Here is a 16,670-nt window from a genome sequence, read left to right on the forward strand (position 1 = left end):
TCCATAATAAACATTTAAAAGGTTTGTTCCTGATGGAAACTCATTGTTACAGAATAAAAATCTTGGAACGGAAAAAGAAGTACCTTCATATATAATCTACACTGGGGGATGCAAATTGTACAGAAACAGACACCAAAGGATTTGCATGTAATCAAATCTAAAGCAGTCATTTCAGAAGCATCACTACTGCGTACAGGAGGCTTACCCACCACGACCTGAGCTTTCTGGGAGACACACATTCCTTACCAAGAGGGAGACGCCATTCACCAGAGACCAACCAGCACTGCTGTCGAGAAGGAAACTCATAAAACCACTCAACATGGAAAGCGGTAAGTTGATGCCAGTTAGGACTACCTTTAAAATATAGCACTGATCCTAATTTTTATATTTTTGATGGTCCAAAGTCATGATATGAAGCAAAGATAAAGTAGAAATATTACCAATTCTGACTAGAACATACAAAAATGGGAAAACAACATAGATCAGAGGAGAAGTAATTAGAGCTTTTCATAACACTTTCATAATACATATTGCTAGATTTGACTTTTGTTGCAGAGTGTATATTGGTATGATTCTAGAAGATAACTTAGATGAACATGATTTTCATAAAATGAGGACCTGAATATATACACATTCTTTTCCAGTGTGCTGAAATTTTATGTCACTTGGAATGCAATTTCAGTCAGCCTTTGATTATCAAGTGCAGAAGAAGAATCCACATTTGCACAGAGCTAAAAATAAGTTTGATTCATGCATCTTGACTCAGATTTTTAGGCTAAGAATGAAGGATAATATACATTTACATATGACAAGGAAGAGCCTAAGCTGTTATTTCATGAATTCAAACTATAGGTTGACCCTTTCTGACCTGTTCATCCTGAAGAAATAAATGTAACTGTCAATCTAGGGTCAAATCTACCTATTGCAAGACAAATTGGGAATTTAAAGAAGTTAGAGTTGTAAATGTTAATAAATAAATGATGACAGAAGGAATATTTCAAAGTAAAGTGCCTTGAAAGAAAAATTTATATTTTAAAGTGCTGTGGCTCTTCGAAGTCTTATTGCAGAAGATAAGAAGACAGTAAGGAACATGTAGCTTTTACAGCATGGCATTGGTTATGAGCAGTAATGCTGGTTTTAGATCCAGTTATGAGGCTTAAAAGGTGTGAGACAGGGACACTGGGAGGGGGCTTTGGATGCCTACTGTGCAGGCCAATCAGAATGTCCACAAAACCATAACATGTTAACTAACTTGACCTCACCTTTGTAAAACTTGCAATTTTTATTTTAAGTAAAAGATTTCTTAAGTACTACACATTGTTTTTTGCTTACCAATAGTTTGAACATTTCCCAATTCTCAATGAACTTGGAGACCTAAGGTAAGACATGTTGCCTTACCTTGTAAAATTCTCCCAGAGGTTTTCTGTGATAAAACTAACATATCATCTCCACAGACAAGAAGGGTTTTTAGAACATTGGGCTCCAAACACCATAAAGCTGGAAGGTTTGGTGCCTAAACAGGCTTGCACTTTCTCAGTGCAGGGGCTCAATTGTTCAGCTGAGCTGGGATAGTGGAGGAAGAAGAGGGACTGGCATAGCTGTGAGGGCTGGCACCTGAGCCAGATGGCAGCCCAAATCACGAGATTGCCATTGGACTATTCACTACCACATCAGTGGCATGTCCCTGGTAGGCAGAGGATGGAAATATGGAAACTATCCACCAATAACCCACCATTCTGGGTTTTTATTGTGTTCTGTTTTGAGTGCCAATATGCCTGTGTTCCACTGTCATGAAGGACTATCACTCAGAGAGACACCATATGCCATCCTCGGCTGGGCCATTTTCCAGTCAAGAGAACTCAAAAACATACAATCTGGATTTTAAAGTTGTGCAGTAGTTTTAGTTTTCTCTTTTTTTATTTAGAACTATGTATTTCCTTACCTTATGTCACAAACACCTGCTCAGAAATTCTAAAAGCTTAAAAGAAAATGTATTCCACAAATATCATTAAGCACAGTAAAAGAATGGGTTTCAGATACCTATTTATCATTTAAAAACTAGAAATACTCTTGGATCACCTGTATTTTAAAAATATTCAGCTTCAGATTATTAAAAACATAAAAAATATCAAATCAATTTCAATTTGATAGAAAAAAATGCTTAATTTTAAAAAAACAGTATTAAGGCAACAGCACTTTTAAATGTAATACAAACCAACTTCTTTAAAGACACGAATAAGCAACAATTTCTTATATGTACATATTTATAATCCTACAGTGCCAAATTATTTTTTTCCGAATTCTAAAGGGTAGGCTGTTTCCTATTGATGAATTTGCTTGTTCTTTCTCTCAGGAAACACATGTCTTTGTTTTCTCAACAACCGATCTGAATGTAGGTCTGTATCAAGAGCATTTGAATAAAAACTCTTAAGCTCTCCTGGTTCATACAGGTGTGGATTCTTTAAATAGACACAATGCACAGGGGAAAATTAATGTTTTGGTGTAGGAATACTGGCAACAATTTTTAACTCTCAATAGCACCCTTTTTCAAAAGAGGGTGGAATAAATTAACATACTTTCAGAGTTTTCTCAAACACACATGACAAATGCTCCAGCTAAGATCTTTAAAAATTGGTGCTGGGTTCCACCACTTTATAAAGACTGATTTTGATTCCCCCTTTGTGCTGCTGTAGAATACAGATAACACTGCCCTGGAGCATGAGCCATCCCACTATCTATATTTCCTTACAACCTGTGCTCCCACAAAGCCCACCAAAAAATCTCATTCCTCCTTCTATGAAATTGCTCTTGCTCACCTTATGAAGTTCTTTGCTTTCCTAAGCCCTTTGCTCTTCCTCATTTTGTTCACCTTTTCCAAAGCATTTTATTTATTCCATAATTATTTACTTAGCATCTACAAGGTGCCACACATCCCTGAGTATTCATCTTTCTACATACTTCTTCATTTCCCTGATGTTACCATTCTGGTACATCCTTCCCCTTCAGCTTCTATTTCCCTCGACTCCTACATGTTCAGTCCTTCCTTGGTCCTTTCCCTCCTTTGGGCTTCAGGACAGTATCCATTACTCAAAGCTCCATGCTTGAGTCTCTTTTCTTTCTATAAGCTCTTCCTTGGAGAGCTTTATTTTTACAGTTTTAGTCATCATAATTTTAGAGATGTTTCTTAGTTATATACGCCTAACCCTGGTCCAAATCGTCAACCTATCTATAGGACATTTTAATCTTTACTTCATTGCATCATCACAGCCTCAAAGTCAACATATTTAAAACTGAATTCTTTATCCCTACAAAACCAGTTTTTTTCACTGACTTCTTGAGTCCTCTTCTTAACCATGGCATAGTTTTCCTGTGTATTTCATGAAAAGTCTCTGAAATATATTCTTCCTACATCACTGCCACTGTTTCCAGCTAGCCTTTAAACATTTTATAATTTTTTACTTCCTTGCTTCCTCATTTTCAACCCATGCTAGGATTTGGTCTCAAATTAATCTTCTAAAAGTCATTCTAGGTCTTCCAAAACCAAATTAAAAGTACAATATTCTTCTAAATAATTTAGTTGTTTGCATTATAAGGTACATTCATGTGACTCATAACATTTAAATGACAGATTGCATCCAGTCCCATAGATTATAATGCCCAGTGATGTCATAAAAGCCTTTCGTTTGCATAAGTCCACTCTATGATGTTTGCACAATGGTGCAATCTTGTAGTAATGCATTCCTTGGAACTCAACCCTGAGATCAACCCTAAGTATAAATTTATAAAGCTAGATTTTTAAAACCTTCAACATTGTCATTATTCTCAAACAAAAAACAAAGTCTTTCAATCAATACTTACTAAATATCTACTATGTGCCAGGCACAAATATGCATCGATGAGTAAAACCAGGCAGTTTCTCATCCTCACAAAGCTTATCTGCTATCAAGGAGCAGGCAGAGGATAAACAATAAGTTCATTATATAAAGAAATCACAGGACATTATAAAGTGACTGCTGCCACACAGAAAGAAAAGACAATAGGATAAGGCGGGGTGGTCAAAACCATTTCATGGCAAAGAGGTAACTTACATAAGTACCTATGGAGAAGATGGCATTTGAACCAAGACCTGAAGAAGACAATAGCATGTAGTCATGTGGATAACGCAGGGCAGAACATTCCAGATAACTGATAGAGGTAGTCAGTGGAAAGTTCTTGAGGCAAAAGTGCACTGCATTTCAGAAACTGGCTGAAGAACAGGCTCTAAGGGAAAGAGTCTTAGGAGCTGAGAACATAGTCACCAGGGAATAGGGTCATGTGGGGTTGTTGTAGAAACTTTGGTGCTTACTCTGAGGAAATCAGAAATCATTAGATTCAAGCCCAGAAAAGATGTCATTGAAATTTTTAAGATTCACTCCAGCTTCTGTATTGAAAATAGTCTTGGGTCAGAGGTAAAGAAGAGAAGAAGGAAGACAAGTTAGATGGCTATGACAGTAATCTACAAGAAACAACCACAGAATTAACCTGGATAATAGCAGGAGAGAGAGAAGGGAGAAAGAGAGGACGAGAGGGAGAGAAGAGAGAGGGAGCGAGAGAGGAAGGGAGGGAAGGAGAGAACGGCACAATATCACCAGACTCTAGATCTTTCTGCAAGTAGTGCCATCACATATTCCTAAAGGATGGGTTGTGAAGTGTGAGAGAAGGAAAAGAATAAAGGATGACACTACAGCTTAAGGACTGAGCAACTGCAAGGATTCATATGCCATCATCTGTATTAGAGAAGGCTTCAGATAAAGGAAATTAGAAGGGAAGAATTAACTTCACATCTGGACATGTGGAGTTTGAGACATCTGAAGATCAAGGTGTAGGTGGATAGTCAACTCTAAAAGTAAGGTGTGAGCTTGAAATATGCATTTAAAATTCATTTACATAGAGATGGCATTTAAATCTAGCAACTTCAGTTACACTAGGTCCTTACCCCTTTTGCACAGGTGTTGCTTCTTCCTGTCTCTTCACTTGCTTATGTCCACCGACTGTCTACAAGGCCTTTCCCTCCCCTCCCATCTGATCCATATTATTATAAATGTAATCTGAATCTCATCTCTCCCCATAGAACTTTCATCGTTGAACCAAAGTGTCACTGTCATGCCTTTTCTGCTCTTTCACATATAATTGTCTTATTTCTCTTACTAAAAAAGGATCTCTTTGAGAACATCTGTTATGTGTTCCAAGCTTATTTTTCATCCCCTGTGGCATGTAGTCCCATACTTGGCACTACGTTGATGCCAACTTGTATATAAGACTGATTCCCTTACGCTATGATCTGATTATTTGCTATCTCAATAGCTTTATTCTTATATTATTTATCATATGGTTATGTCTTAAACCTACTTAGGAGAATCTCCCTTAGGGTTTTCAGCATATCTACAAAGCAAGAATTGCTATTTCATATCACAATTGTCAATTAAAAATCCCTTCAGGAAAAAGTGAAACCATGATTCCCTCAGTCACAGAGGATATGGTCTGCACCCCTTTAACTGCCCCACCCCCTCCTTCTCTGACTTAGGTTTATAGACCTACTATTGATCATTTAGGCAGCTCACTTCCTGCTCAGCCATGACTGACCTGGCTCAAGCTGTCCTCCCATCTCTGTCACAGTAACCTCCAAAATATCTTCCTTCTTTGTAGGAAAGATCATCAAAACAGTGTATACATTATGAATAAACTATTCATGAAGTTCAATTTTTTGCACAGAAATAAGCATCTTTTAATTCTATATTTCCACAAACTTTTGAAGGCCAGTTGTATATATATAGTCCTCAAACCTAAAAGTCAAAAGCACCTGGAGGGCCAGACCACAGCCTGAGGGTTTCTGGTTCAGTAGTTTGGGGTAGGGCCTGAGACTGTAAATTCTTAAGTCTCTAGCCAGTACTGATGTGGCTGGTCCAGGGATCACCCTTGGGAGTTCCTGGAAAACGAGCTCCCTCTCACCCTGCCTTGTTCTGACCTCCAGTATTTCAGTGATCTCTGGGTCAGGCTGCTCCAGGTTGAGTAGTCATTAATAAAATGCCCACTCCATCCCCACACTCTGCCCTTCTTTATTCCAGTTACAATGGTTGAGGCATTTATCCCCTGACTCCAATCCCATTCTTCCTCCATAAGATGTTCTCCCATAATCTCCCACTTCTTACCTAAATTTTCAGTCTTTTCCTCTACCCTCTTCAGACATCCACAACTCTCTCCTGTCCTTAAATACATAGTTATAAAAAGCACAGCAAAGCTCGCCTGATGCTGGCATTCTCTCCCATTCTCATCTACTCTCTTGTTTTTCTTGATTCCTTCAAACTTCAAGAGTAAGCAGTTTGTCCTTCCTACCTCCACATTTTCCAAAATCATTCTTGCTAAATGAAGCCCAACAACTGAACTGGAAGTAACAAATGTTTCTCTATCTTTTCTGGCATAATCTTCCTGGATCATTCTACCCTGAAAGTTTTTTATTCCTCTTTTGACAAACCTCTTCCCTGGAGTTCTCCAATGCCTATTCTCCTGATTTGCGCTGGTGCTTCTCCAACTAGTCTTCCCATGCTGTTTTCACAAGGTTATCTTCTCCTCCTTCTTCAAATTTGAATGATCCTTGGTCTTCCATCTTTAATATTTTAGTCTAGGACTTCCCAACCAGTGGTTCAGAATTCAGTCCCCAGGTATTCTCAGGACATGAATCTTCTCAGCCCTTGGTCTGTTCATCTTAGAGTTTGACACACATCACTGGTGTCTGTGTGTGCTGTCACATGATGGCTCCCACACACTGCTCCAAGGGATGTTCTCCTCTTGCCTGGATTCATTATCACCCACTTCACGATGGCTCCAAAGCAGGTGTACCCAGAGCTATCTCTGGACAGAAACTTCAGAATCCCCCTTGGATCATTCCCTCATCTTTACTTACCAAATCTGAATAATTTCTGTATCTGTGGAAGCCTTCCTTTCCCTATTCAGATTATCATGCCTGAATTATTCTAGGGTTCTTCTGACTTATCTCCCTATACTTTGTGATTAGATCCACCCTCCACACAGATGCCAGAAAAGTCCTTCTTAAATGCAAATCTAAGCACACACCCCTTTGTTCTAAAGCCTCTGATGATCATGGTGAGAAGGTGAAGTCCAGACTCCTTTCCCACACCAGGACCCTCGTGACAGATCTGTGCTCCTTTTCAAGCCTGTGTTCCCTCCATTTCTACCCTCACACTCCTGGTCTGCTCTAGCCCATGAACCTTCTACAACTAGAATGATCCTGCCCATTTTGTTAGTATCACCCCACAACCCCTCACCCCCAAGCTCCACTCAGCTATCACTTTGTCACCCTGACTCCCTTCCTATGCCCACAAGGAAGTAGTGAATTCTAATTCTTTCAGTACTTTTTATTACACTCAGCAATAAAATCTGCATTATGATCTTTTCTAGTATTTCTCCCCTAAGTGAGACAGTACACACTTTTGTATCCCTAGTTCTGACATATAGAAAATATCCAGTAAATAACTGGTACACAAAGGTAGCCTTGGATTTTCCCATAATCCTTGAAGCCATACTTAGATCTCTTTGGAACGAGGTCATTGGCCTTTAAATTGGAGGAAGTACTTCCAGCCTCTACAACTAAAAGACATCCATATAGAACAACCTCTGCCAAAATTAGACCAAAATGGTCAAACAGCTTTGATTTTGTTGATTTTGTGATTTGCATATGACTTTATTTGAACTAAATACTACATTGCCTTGGACCTTAGATTTGTTTGCCTTTATTTTTGTATGGATGTTTTATATAATACCTGCTAGTTTCCAAAGCATTTTCATGTGCATATCTCATTCTTCACTTACACATCTCTGAAGACATCTAAGAAAAACATGTTTTACACAGGAAGAAAACAGAGCTGAGAGACTGTCATATTCCCAGTTCAGTGATTAACAGGTAGCTGTGCACACCCTGTCTCTTAGGCCAGTCCTTCCTTTACTCAAGGCATTGTCTGTCTCTGGCTGCAACTTCAATCTTTTTTTTTTTTACTTGTTTTGCAGAATTTAACTTTCATATCCAATACATCCTAGGCTATCTATGAATCAAATCAAATTAGAGAATTTTTTTATTATGGGCTTCATACAAATATGCATTAGTATAATCTGCCATTTTAGCTTGATGCTGACTCCTGTCCCAGATGAATTTACTAATAAGCCAGCAAACACCTCAATTATTTTTCTCTTATTTTTATTATCTAAATGTCAAAAAGAAAGGGAGAGAGATCCTCCATCCACCAGCTCTTTGTTCAAATGCCTGATATCGCTGGACTAGACCAACTCTAAGCTGACAGTCCAGAACTCAATGTAGGTCTCCCACATGGACAGCTGAGACCTAAACACTTCAGCCATCATCGGCTGCCTCCCAGGGTATACATTAGCAGGAAGCTGGAATCACAGGTGCAGCCGGGACTCAAATCCATGCATTTGGATATAAGTTGCAGACATTCCAAGAGGTGTCTTAACCACCAAGCACCTCCTCCAGTAACAACAACTCAATGAAAACAAAGTGAAACCAATCTATTCCAGAGTTAGAGAACAGTTGAAAGTTTCTATAGTTCAACCACTAATTTAGGCCTTCCAGGCTTTCTGAAACAGCCTAAGCATAAGATTTCCCTGTCACTACTTGATCATTCTGAGTGATAGTTCACTAGCCCTGGAAAAAGTGATGCTAATGTTAGAGACTAGGAGAAATATTTTTTCCTTTGTAGCTTTCTCATAATGAAAATAACAAATACTTCTAGTTAGTATTACAGACTGAAGTCTGAATCCCAGCCCTGTTATCAGCAATTTTAAAACTCTGCAAAAAAACAGCTCTGAAACCCAAATGCATCAGAGAAATAATATTTATAAATTGTCAAGCACAATGATCCTCCACTAATTGCACACAGTGAGCACTTGAAAAACAATTGTTGAATGACTAAATAACTCTCCTCTTGTTTTGGGCCTAATTTTAAAGCTATAGTTCCTGATATCCAATCATCAAATCTTCAAAAACCAAGCCTATTTTCTTAAAGATTTACTTATTTGAAATTTAGAAGTACAAAGAGAGAGAGAGAGAGAGAGAGAGAAAGGGAGAGCCTGAAAGAGATGCCCCATCTGCTGGTTCACTCCCCAAATGGCCACAACACCCAAAGCTGGGTCAGGTAGAAAGCAGGATCAGGAGCTTCTTTCAGGTCTTTTTCATATGGAATGCAGAGGCCCAAGGACTTGATCCATCCTTTGCCCCTTTTCTGATTAACAGGGAGCTAGATCAGAAATGGAATAACTGGGATTCAAACTGACATTTACATGGGATGCCAGCACTGCAGACAACATTTTAAATCACCAGCCCCAATAAAACATTTTTTTAGTGCACTAAACAGATTACGAATGGCTTTCTTCTTAGGAACAAAAACCTCTTAAAACAGTCACTGGGGCCAACATTGTGGTATACCAGGTTAAACTGCCACCTATGATGTCAGCATCCCCCCACGAGTGCTAGTTCAAGTTCTGGCTTCTCCACTTCCAGTTCAGTGCCCTGAAAATGTACCTGAGAAAGCAGTGGAAAATTACCCAAATGGAATTCCAGGTTCTTGGATTCGGCATGGCCCAGCCTTGGCCACTGCAGCCGCTTGAAGATTAAACCAGCATGGAAGATCTCTGTCTCTCTCTCTCTCTCTCTCTAACTTTGTCTTTCAAATACATAAATAAACCATTACAGAGGGAAAAAACAACAGCCCAGATGACCTGCACACTCACAAGAGATCTCTTGTCATCTGAACAATGCAAATCTTAATCTTTCTGGAGTGGAAGTTTCAAGCTGCTTCCAATCCTCTGTATTGTGATTAATGCATAAACTATAATTAGTGATACAACAAAACACAAAAACACAGGGTTCTTTTAAGAAACATTCTGTAAAAAATGAACTAGCATTTCTTTCCCTTAAGCGAAGCTTGGATGAAGCTATCAAAGACCAGGAGATAGGACTCTACGGAAGCTTCTTCAAATTCAGTAATTTTATTATTGTAATGAGGAAATAGCATCACCACCATCAGCCCTTGGATATGTCCCTCAGTAGGTTAACCTAATTACTCTAATTGTATCTGACTGTGACTATTTCATTTGCTTAAGTCCCAGGAGAATACAACAAACGAGTATACCAAGGGGTGAGAGTGAAGCACACAGTCAAAGATCTCCTGGCAGAGAAACGGTCCAGACAGACAAGTAACTCAAGATTCAACGTAAGTGCCAATTTAATGTATTCTAAAGCATTAGAGTTTGAGCTTCCTCTACAGGTTAGTCATCTGCCCTTTCCCCTTATCTCTATATCTATCTCCCACCTTCACCTCCTCCACCCACTATTGTCAACAGAAAAGTTCCTTTTTAACTGGTCCACACTACATAATTACATTGACTTTTCCCTCCTCTTTTTTCCCTATGATAGATAATCTGCCCATACCAAGCACACCTGCTTGATATCTCCTATCTCTCACTAGTGATACTAATGTTTATATTTGAACTTCCACATTTTCTTATGCCCTCATCATGCTATTCTAGGTTATACTGGCTTGTGTGTCCTTTTAAGGAAAGGTTGTTATACCTCTACTTACATGCTATTGATTATACATCTTGGAAACAGAGGTTGTGTTCCTGTGTAACTGTACATCCTATAAATCACAGTAGCTAAATGCTAGCATTCCTCCTGACAAACAGGCCTGGTAAAATGGACAGGATGTGTGCAAAAAGGGGGTCATTCCCCTGCCAGGAACCAGTTGTATGATCCTGGTAAGCTCACTTTACTTCTCTGGCCCACCATAAAGTGAATCAATCAAAATGAATCTGTTTCAATTATACAAATCTGTATTATGACAGCGCACCTGTTATTCACTGATGTGTGCTCCAAGACCTGTGATTGTATTGCCCAGCTATGTCAGTGAGTGACAACGAAAACATGATATATCCCAACTGTTTTCATGTTTTCCATCTGTAAATTATCAAGGGCCCAGTTGGTGGGAGTAATGATGACCTTCCTACACATGCTATTCTAAACCCAATACAAATAACTAGGAAGATATCCCCCCTCGGTAGCATGCAGAATCAGACTTTTAAAACCCTAGAGTAAGAGATGCCTTGATTCTGAAACCCTTACCTGCTATCTTTGCCTTCTGTTTTATCTGTTCCTATGCATCCAGAGCTCCAAAAGAACTTCCAAAATAGCAATAGCACTTAACTGTAGAGATTGGTATATAACTACCTATTCTGCTAGATAAAATACAGTGTCATAGCAGCCTTCTGTTGGGCATTGGCAGATGAAGAATAAATGAGACAATAATGCACAGGACCTAATGTAGGGGCCAAAACACAATAGGTACTTCTACAGTTTGCTGCAAATGCTGACAGCATGTTCAACAGGGCTCTGAAATCAAACTCCTGGAGTATGTTTCAAGTTAACCAACTCCAGCTTCAGTTTTCTCTTATTTATTTGCACCTTTGATTACAAGCTTTTTGTGATTCTTTCTTTTAAGCCACCTTCTCCCTTCTAATTCAATAAATGGACTTTAGCTGAATAGACGGAAATCTAATCAACTCCTTGCTGATCCTACTTCAATCTTTCTCATAATGCCTGCTTCAAATCATCTACAGTATGTGTTTAAAATATTGATGTAAACTTAGTCTCTTGAGAAAAGCATACACATGGAGAAAAGAGAAAGAGTAAGAGTGATCTAAAGTCAACTGGAAATGAGTCACATATTCAGTGGTTGGTAGAACTAATATAAACTGCCACAATCACAAGTATAGAATGAACTGTGAAACTTGATCAAAGTGCAGCCAGACTATTAATTGGAAAGACAATACTCATTTATAATGATAAGGAACAGAAATTGTATCTGCGCAGTGTGAATGAAGATATAACAAACCTTAGTTTTCATCAATACTTAAATATAAATGAAATGGAACTCTATCAGAGCTATGTATAGAATACAAAACAATATAGTGTAGACAAGTGAAATTAACATCTGGAGATTCCATGATTAGAGCTCTTGTCTATACTCCTGGGGAATGGTGGCCTTTCTACTATGTATTTGTTGAATTCTTTAATAAAGGACTAAACTTGAAACTTGTGATTGTAATTTGGAAATATAACAAAAAAAAGTAAAATAAGGAGGTAAGGAAATGCATAAAATCTGTTGTCTTTATACAATAAGCAATTTTATTAAAAAAGAATATAAGTTTCATGAAAAGACAAAAAGAAAAATCAGCATTGTCATGCAGCAGGTTAAGCCTCCTTTTATCACACCAACATCCCATTTCAGAGTGCCAGTTAAACTCCTCGTTACCCTGTTTCCAAGCCAGAAAATATTGGTCCACATGCTTTAGCCCCTGTGATCCATGCTGAAGACCTGAATACAGTTCCTGGCTTCTGGCTTCTGCAAATTCCAGCCCTAGCTATTGTAGACATTTGAGCAATGAACCAATGGAAGAAGACGCTTCTTTGTCCCATATTCCCAAATATTTTGCCTTTCAAATACACTAATAAAAACACAAAAAGGCATACACACAATGGTAAAAATATTTCTCTTTTAATTCTTATTTTTCATGATAGTTTCACAGGCTCAGGAATTTGCCCTTCCACTCTCCCTATCCCCCTTCCACATTTTTCTCCAATATTATTATAGTAGTATACACCTTTAGCAACAATCACAAATCTATGATTCTGCTATTTAAGTGTAACATGATGTATAGACAATGGTAGAAAGTCCAGCATCCTACTGTCAAGATATACCCAACAGTTTCTTTGGGAATCCACCTGTTATTCCAAGTAGAGATGCATACTGCAATATATCTTCCTCTTGGTATACCAGTTTCCATTATACAGTTTCTCTGAGTCTATTTGTGTGTGTGTGTGTGTGTGTGTGTGTGTGTGTGTGTGTGTACACATATATATACACACACATTATATATATATATTTACCAATAAATATTAATCTTGTATTTTGCATGACGTTTACCTTTTAGTAGAGAGATTATGTGATATTTGACCTTTTGCCTAATTTCACTAAGCATAATGGTCTCTAATTGGGACTATTTTGTTGCAAATGGTAAAATTTCATTCTTTTTAATGGCTGAGAAATATTCCATGGAGAAGATATACCACAGCTTGTTTTACCCATTCCTCTTTCGACAGTCATCTTGGTTATTTCCACATTCCTCTATTATAGAATGTGCTGCTATAAATATAGGAGCACAGGTCACTTTCTCATATATAGATTTCATTTCCTTTGGAGATAATCCCAGGAGTTAGATAGCTGGGCCATACAGTATATCATTTTCAGTTGTCTTAGCACTCTCCATACTGACTTACATGACAACTGTAATAGTCTACACTCCCACCAACAATGAAGTAAGGCATATTCCTCCCCAACATTTCTCTGAAAATTTAGTTCATATTGGAGTAGCTATTTGAACTGGCAGTGAAGAGGCCAGCTAGGATACCCATATCTCATATTGGAGTACCTAGATCAATAATAGATGCATTTGGCTCCTGACTTCAACTTCCTGCTAACTCAGACTCTGGGAGACAGTGTTGATGGTTCAAGTCTTTGGATTCCTGCCACCCATAGGGGAGACTTTGAAACCATCCTTTCTGTAGTAATTTGTCTTTGCTATCCTGGAAAACTAACATATGCGTTATGAAAATTGTCATCCTGGATACATAAGCATCAGGAAGTATTACATTTGATGCCAAACTACTGCTTTCTAAGAATGCTCTGATATGTTTATGCAAGATCATGTTGATCCATCTTACCACAATTTCCTTAGAGAACATCTGCTTTTAATACTATGAAAGGCCTTTCACATGTTTGTAATAGAAAAGAAAAACAAAAATCCCTTGCATTAAGAGGCTTTCACCAAAGACTGTAAATTAAAACCACTTCTATACATTTTAGCCTTAATTCTGTGATTTACAGCTTGTGTGCCTATCTACTTCTAAGTAATGGTTTTTCATTCTCCTTTGTAAATTTTTATTCTTATTCTTTACTGCTAAATCTTCTACCAGAATATATAAATATGATCCAGCCACCAACATTTAGTACCAAAAGTGTATAGTTAGACCTTCGATCGCAGCATTTTTTTCAATAGCACTATTTAAAATCAACTTTCATAAAAGTTAATCATTGGGGCCCAGCACGATAGCGTAATGCTTAAGGTCCTCACCTTGAACACACCAGGATCCCATATGGGCGCCAGTTCTAATCCTGGCAGCTCCACTGTCCATCCAGCTCCCTGCTTGTGCCCCGGGAAAGCAGCTGAGGATGGACCAAGGCCTTGGGACCCTGCACCCATGTGGGAGACCCAGAAAGAAGTTCCTGGCTGCTGGCTTTGGACTGGCGCAGCACCAGCCGTTGCGGCCACTTGGGGAGTGAATCATCAGATGGAAGATCTTTCTCTCTGTCTCTCCTCCTCTCTGTACATTTGCCTTTCCAAGAAAATAAATAAATCTTTTTTTAAAAAAAGTTAATCATTGAATTTTACAAAATAACATTATAAAATTCAATAAGCTTTCTATTATCTTTGCAGCAATATGTCTAACAGCCACAATTTTTCAGTGTTTAACTTCAGTGAATTATTGGATTTTCTAATCAATTTTTTTCTTAAGATATAATAAAGATTAATTTTAAATAACAATATATCACAGGTGGCATAAAAAGTGAATTTTAAAAACTACTTGGGTAGGAGTTTTAAATGGAAATCAGTTTGGAATTAAAATAATAAAAACATTAAGAATGTGGGAGAGAAAGAAGGTTATCATGCAATAAGAGAAGGATTAGGGGTTAGCATCATGGCACAGATTAAGCTGTCACTTGTAATGCCAGTATCCTATCTTACCACTGATTCAAGTCCAAAACAAAGTAAAATAAATTTACTGCCGAAAGAAGGAATGTTATGCAATATGAGGTTGGTTGAGGAGGGGTCTAGGAGTTAGGGCCTAATGGTGAAACAGCTCAATTTATACACACAGTGATTATTTGTTTGGCTCATTCACCAAAATACTTCAGTCTACAACAATAAAGAAATAGAAACAAAAGGTCTTTTAATTTTCTACATAGACATCAGAAAAAGTAAGAAAATTTCTTGTTCTATTTTTGGAAAGTATAAACAGAGGGAAATGTTAAGAAGATATAACCTGAGTGGTAAATTATACATGTGAATCATATATATATAATTTATATATAATTATATATCTTTTATGGACATACATCAAAATCTAACTCTTTTCACACAAAGTTTCTTTTGTACTCACCTAAAGCACTTTTACGTCAAAGCATAATTACCTAGCTATTTCTCTATTTCTCAACTTTCCTTATATGCAAATTAATGCCAAAATCTACTCAGTAACATTTGAGGGGGTCCTCATAAATTTCACAGAAATGCTTATTAAAATAAAGTATGCAGTCTTCAAAAATATTCACCAAAATAAACTGATCAATCTAATTCTACTTTCATGAATTTTCAGAGTATCTTCATAAAGTATAAGGCCACAGGGCCAGCCATCGTTCTAGCCACCATTCTTTCCTTTCTAATTATTTTTAAAAGGGAAACATTGCAAACAATGGAAAGCAGGATAGCCATTGTACATGCTTGATGGGAAATGTGGATGAACAGAAGGTAAATGGATGCCCTATTCTATATTTATGGCATAGAATAATTGAGAGTGTTTGATCTTTGCTGAAAGGCGGACAGACCAACTGCGGAACAGATGCGTCTTGGCTGTCTTCCCATCAGGACTGCTGGTTGGAGAGTTGTTAGTTACATATCCAGCTGCCGCTTGGCTACGCCAATCACACATTCACTGAGTGTAAACACTATGATATCCAGATCTGTGATTTGCATTTAGAGTACTCAGATAATACTAGGTGGGAAATATACAGTTGGAAACTGCATCTCAACTCAACTGCAACTTGAGGAACTATCCCCAACACAACTCTGACACCCAAAATGGACCTTCTTATTAGTCGCCTTCAAATCCTTTTTGACCTTGGAAGACATGGGCACTTCCCTTCTTGTCTCTGAATCTCAGCACCCTTGTCAATAAAATGAGAGTTGGACCATACCTCATTGCAATTCTGCTTTAATTTCAACATTCACTTTCAAAATTCAGGCTTGAAAAATTATATCACATTTCTTGACCTTTGTAAGGCATGTTTCAAACGTTCCTATCTCACTGCATAGGTTTTGAAATAGGTCTGCATCTCAAAGAACTCCCTTGTACCCAATCTAAAGTGTCTTTGGGATGTTTCAGATCACCATCTGGAAACTCACAGCATTAAGGCTTTCAGAGGCTTGTCTTCTAAGACATGGGCAGCATAGCATGGTAAAGGATTTGGATGCTAGTTCCAGGCAATTAGACTCCAAGTCATATTCTGTCATTTTTTAACTGTGTGATGTCAGCAAAGTTACCGGTCTTTAATGTTAAAAGAAGATAATAAAATGACTTGCAAGGTTACCATAAAGGTTATATTTGAATACTGACAAGGGCTTGGCATATGTTAGGTGTTCAGTCAATACTGTTGCTATTAAATGCTTAACCACTTACAAGAAGTGAGGCTGATTAGAATTCAGTGACTGCA

The 16,670-nt window shown here is 38.0% G+C and overlaps 1 protein-coding gene across 1 annotated transcript in view; it reads left to right on the forward strand.

Moving 5' to 3' along the window:
• Positions 1 to 319: 319 nt before the first annotated feature.
• Positions 320 to 16,670, forward strand: part of CUNH11orf53 (chromosome unknown C11orf53 homolog) — a 35,573-nt gene continuing 19,222 nt past the window's right edge. Inside the window, exons 1-2 of the mRNA XM_040977247.1 lie at positions 320 to 329; positions 10,171 to 10,280. Of these exons, the coding sequence (XP_040833181.1) occupies positions 320 to 329; positions 10,171 to 10,280 (120 nt within the window). The remainder of the gene's footprint in view (positions 330 to 10,170; positions 10,281 to 16,670) is intronic.

The sequence above is a fragment of the Ochotona curzoniae genome, unplaced genomic scaffold (genome assembly GCF_017591425.1).
Source record: "Ochotona curzoniae isolate NIBS_2020 unplaced genomic scaffold, NIBS_Ocur_1.0 contig_2723, whole genome shotgun sequence".
Lineage (NCBI taxonomy): Eukaryota > Metazoa > Chordata > Mammalia > Lagomorpha > Ochotonidae > Ochotona > Ochotona curzoniae.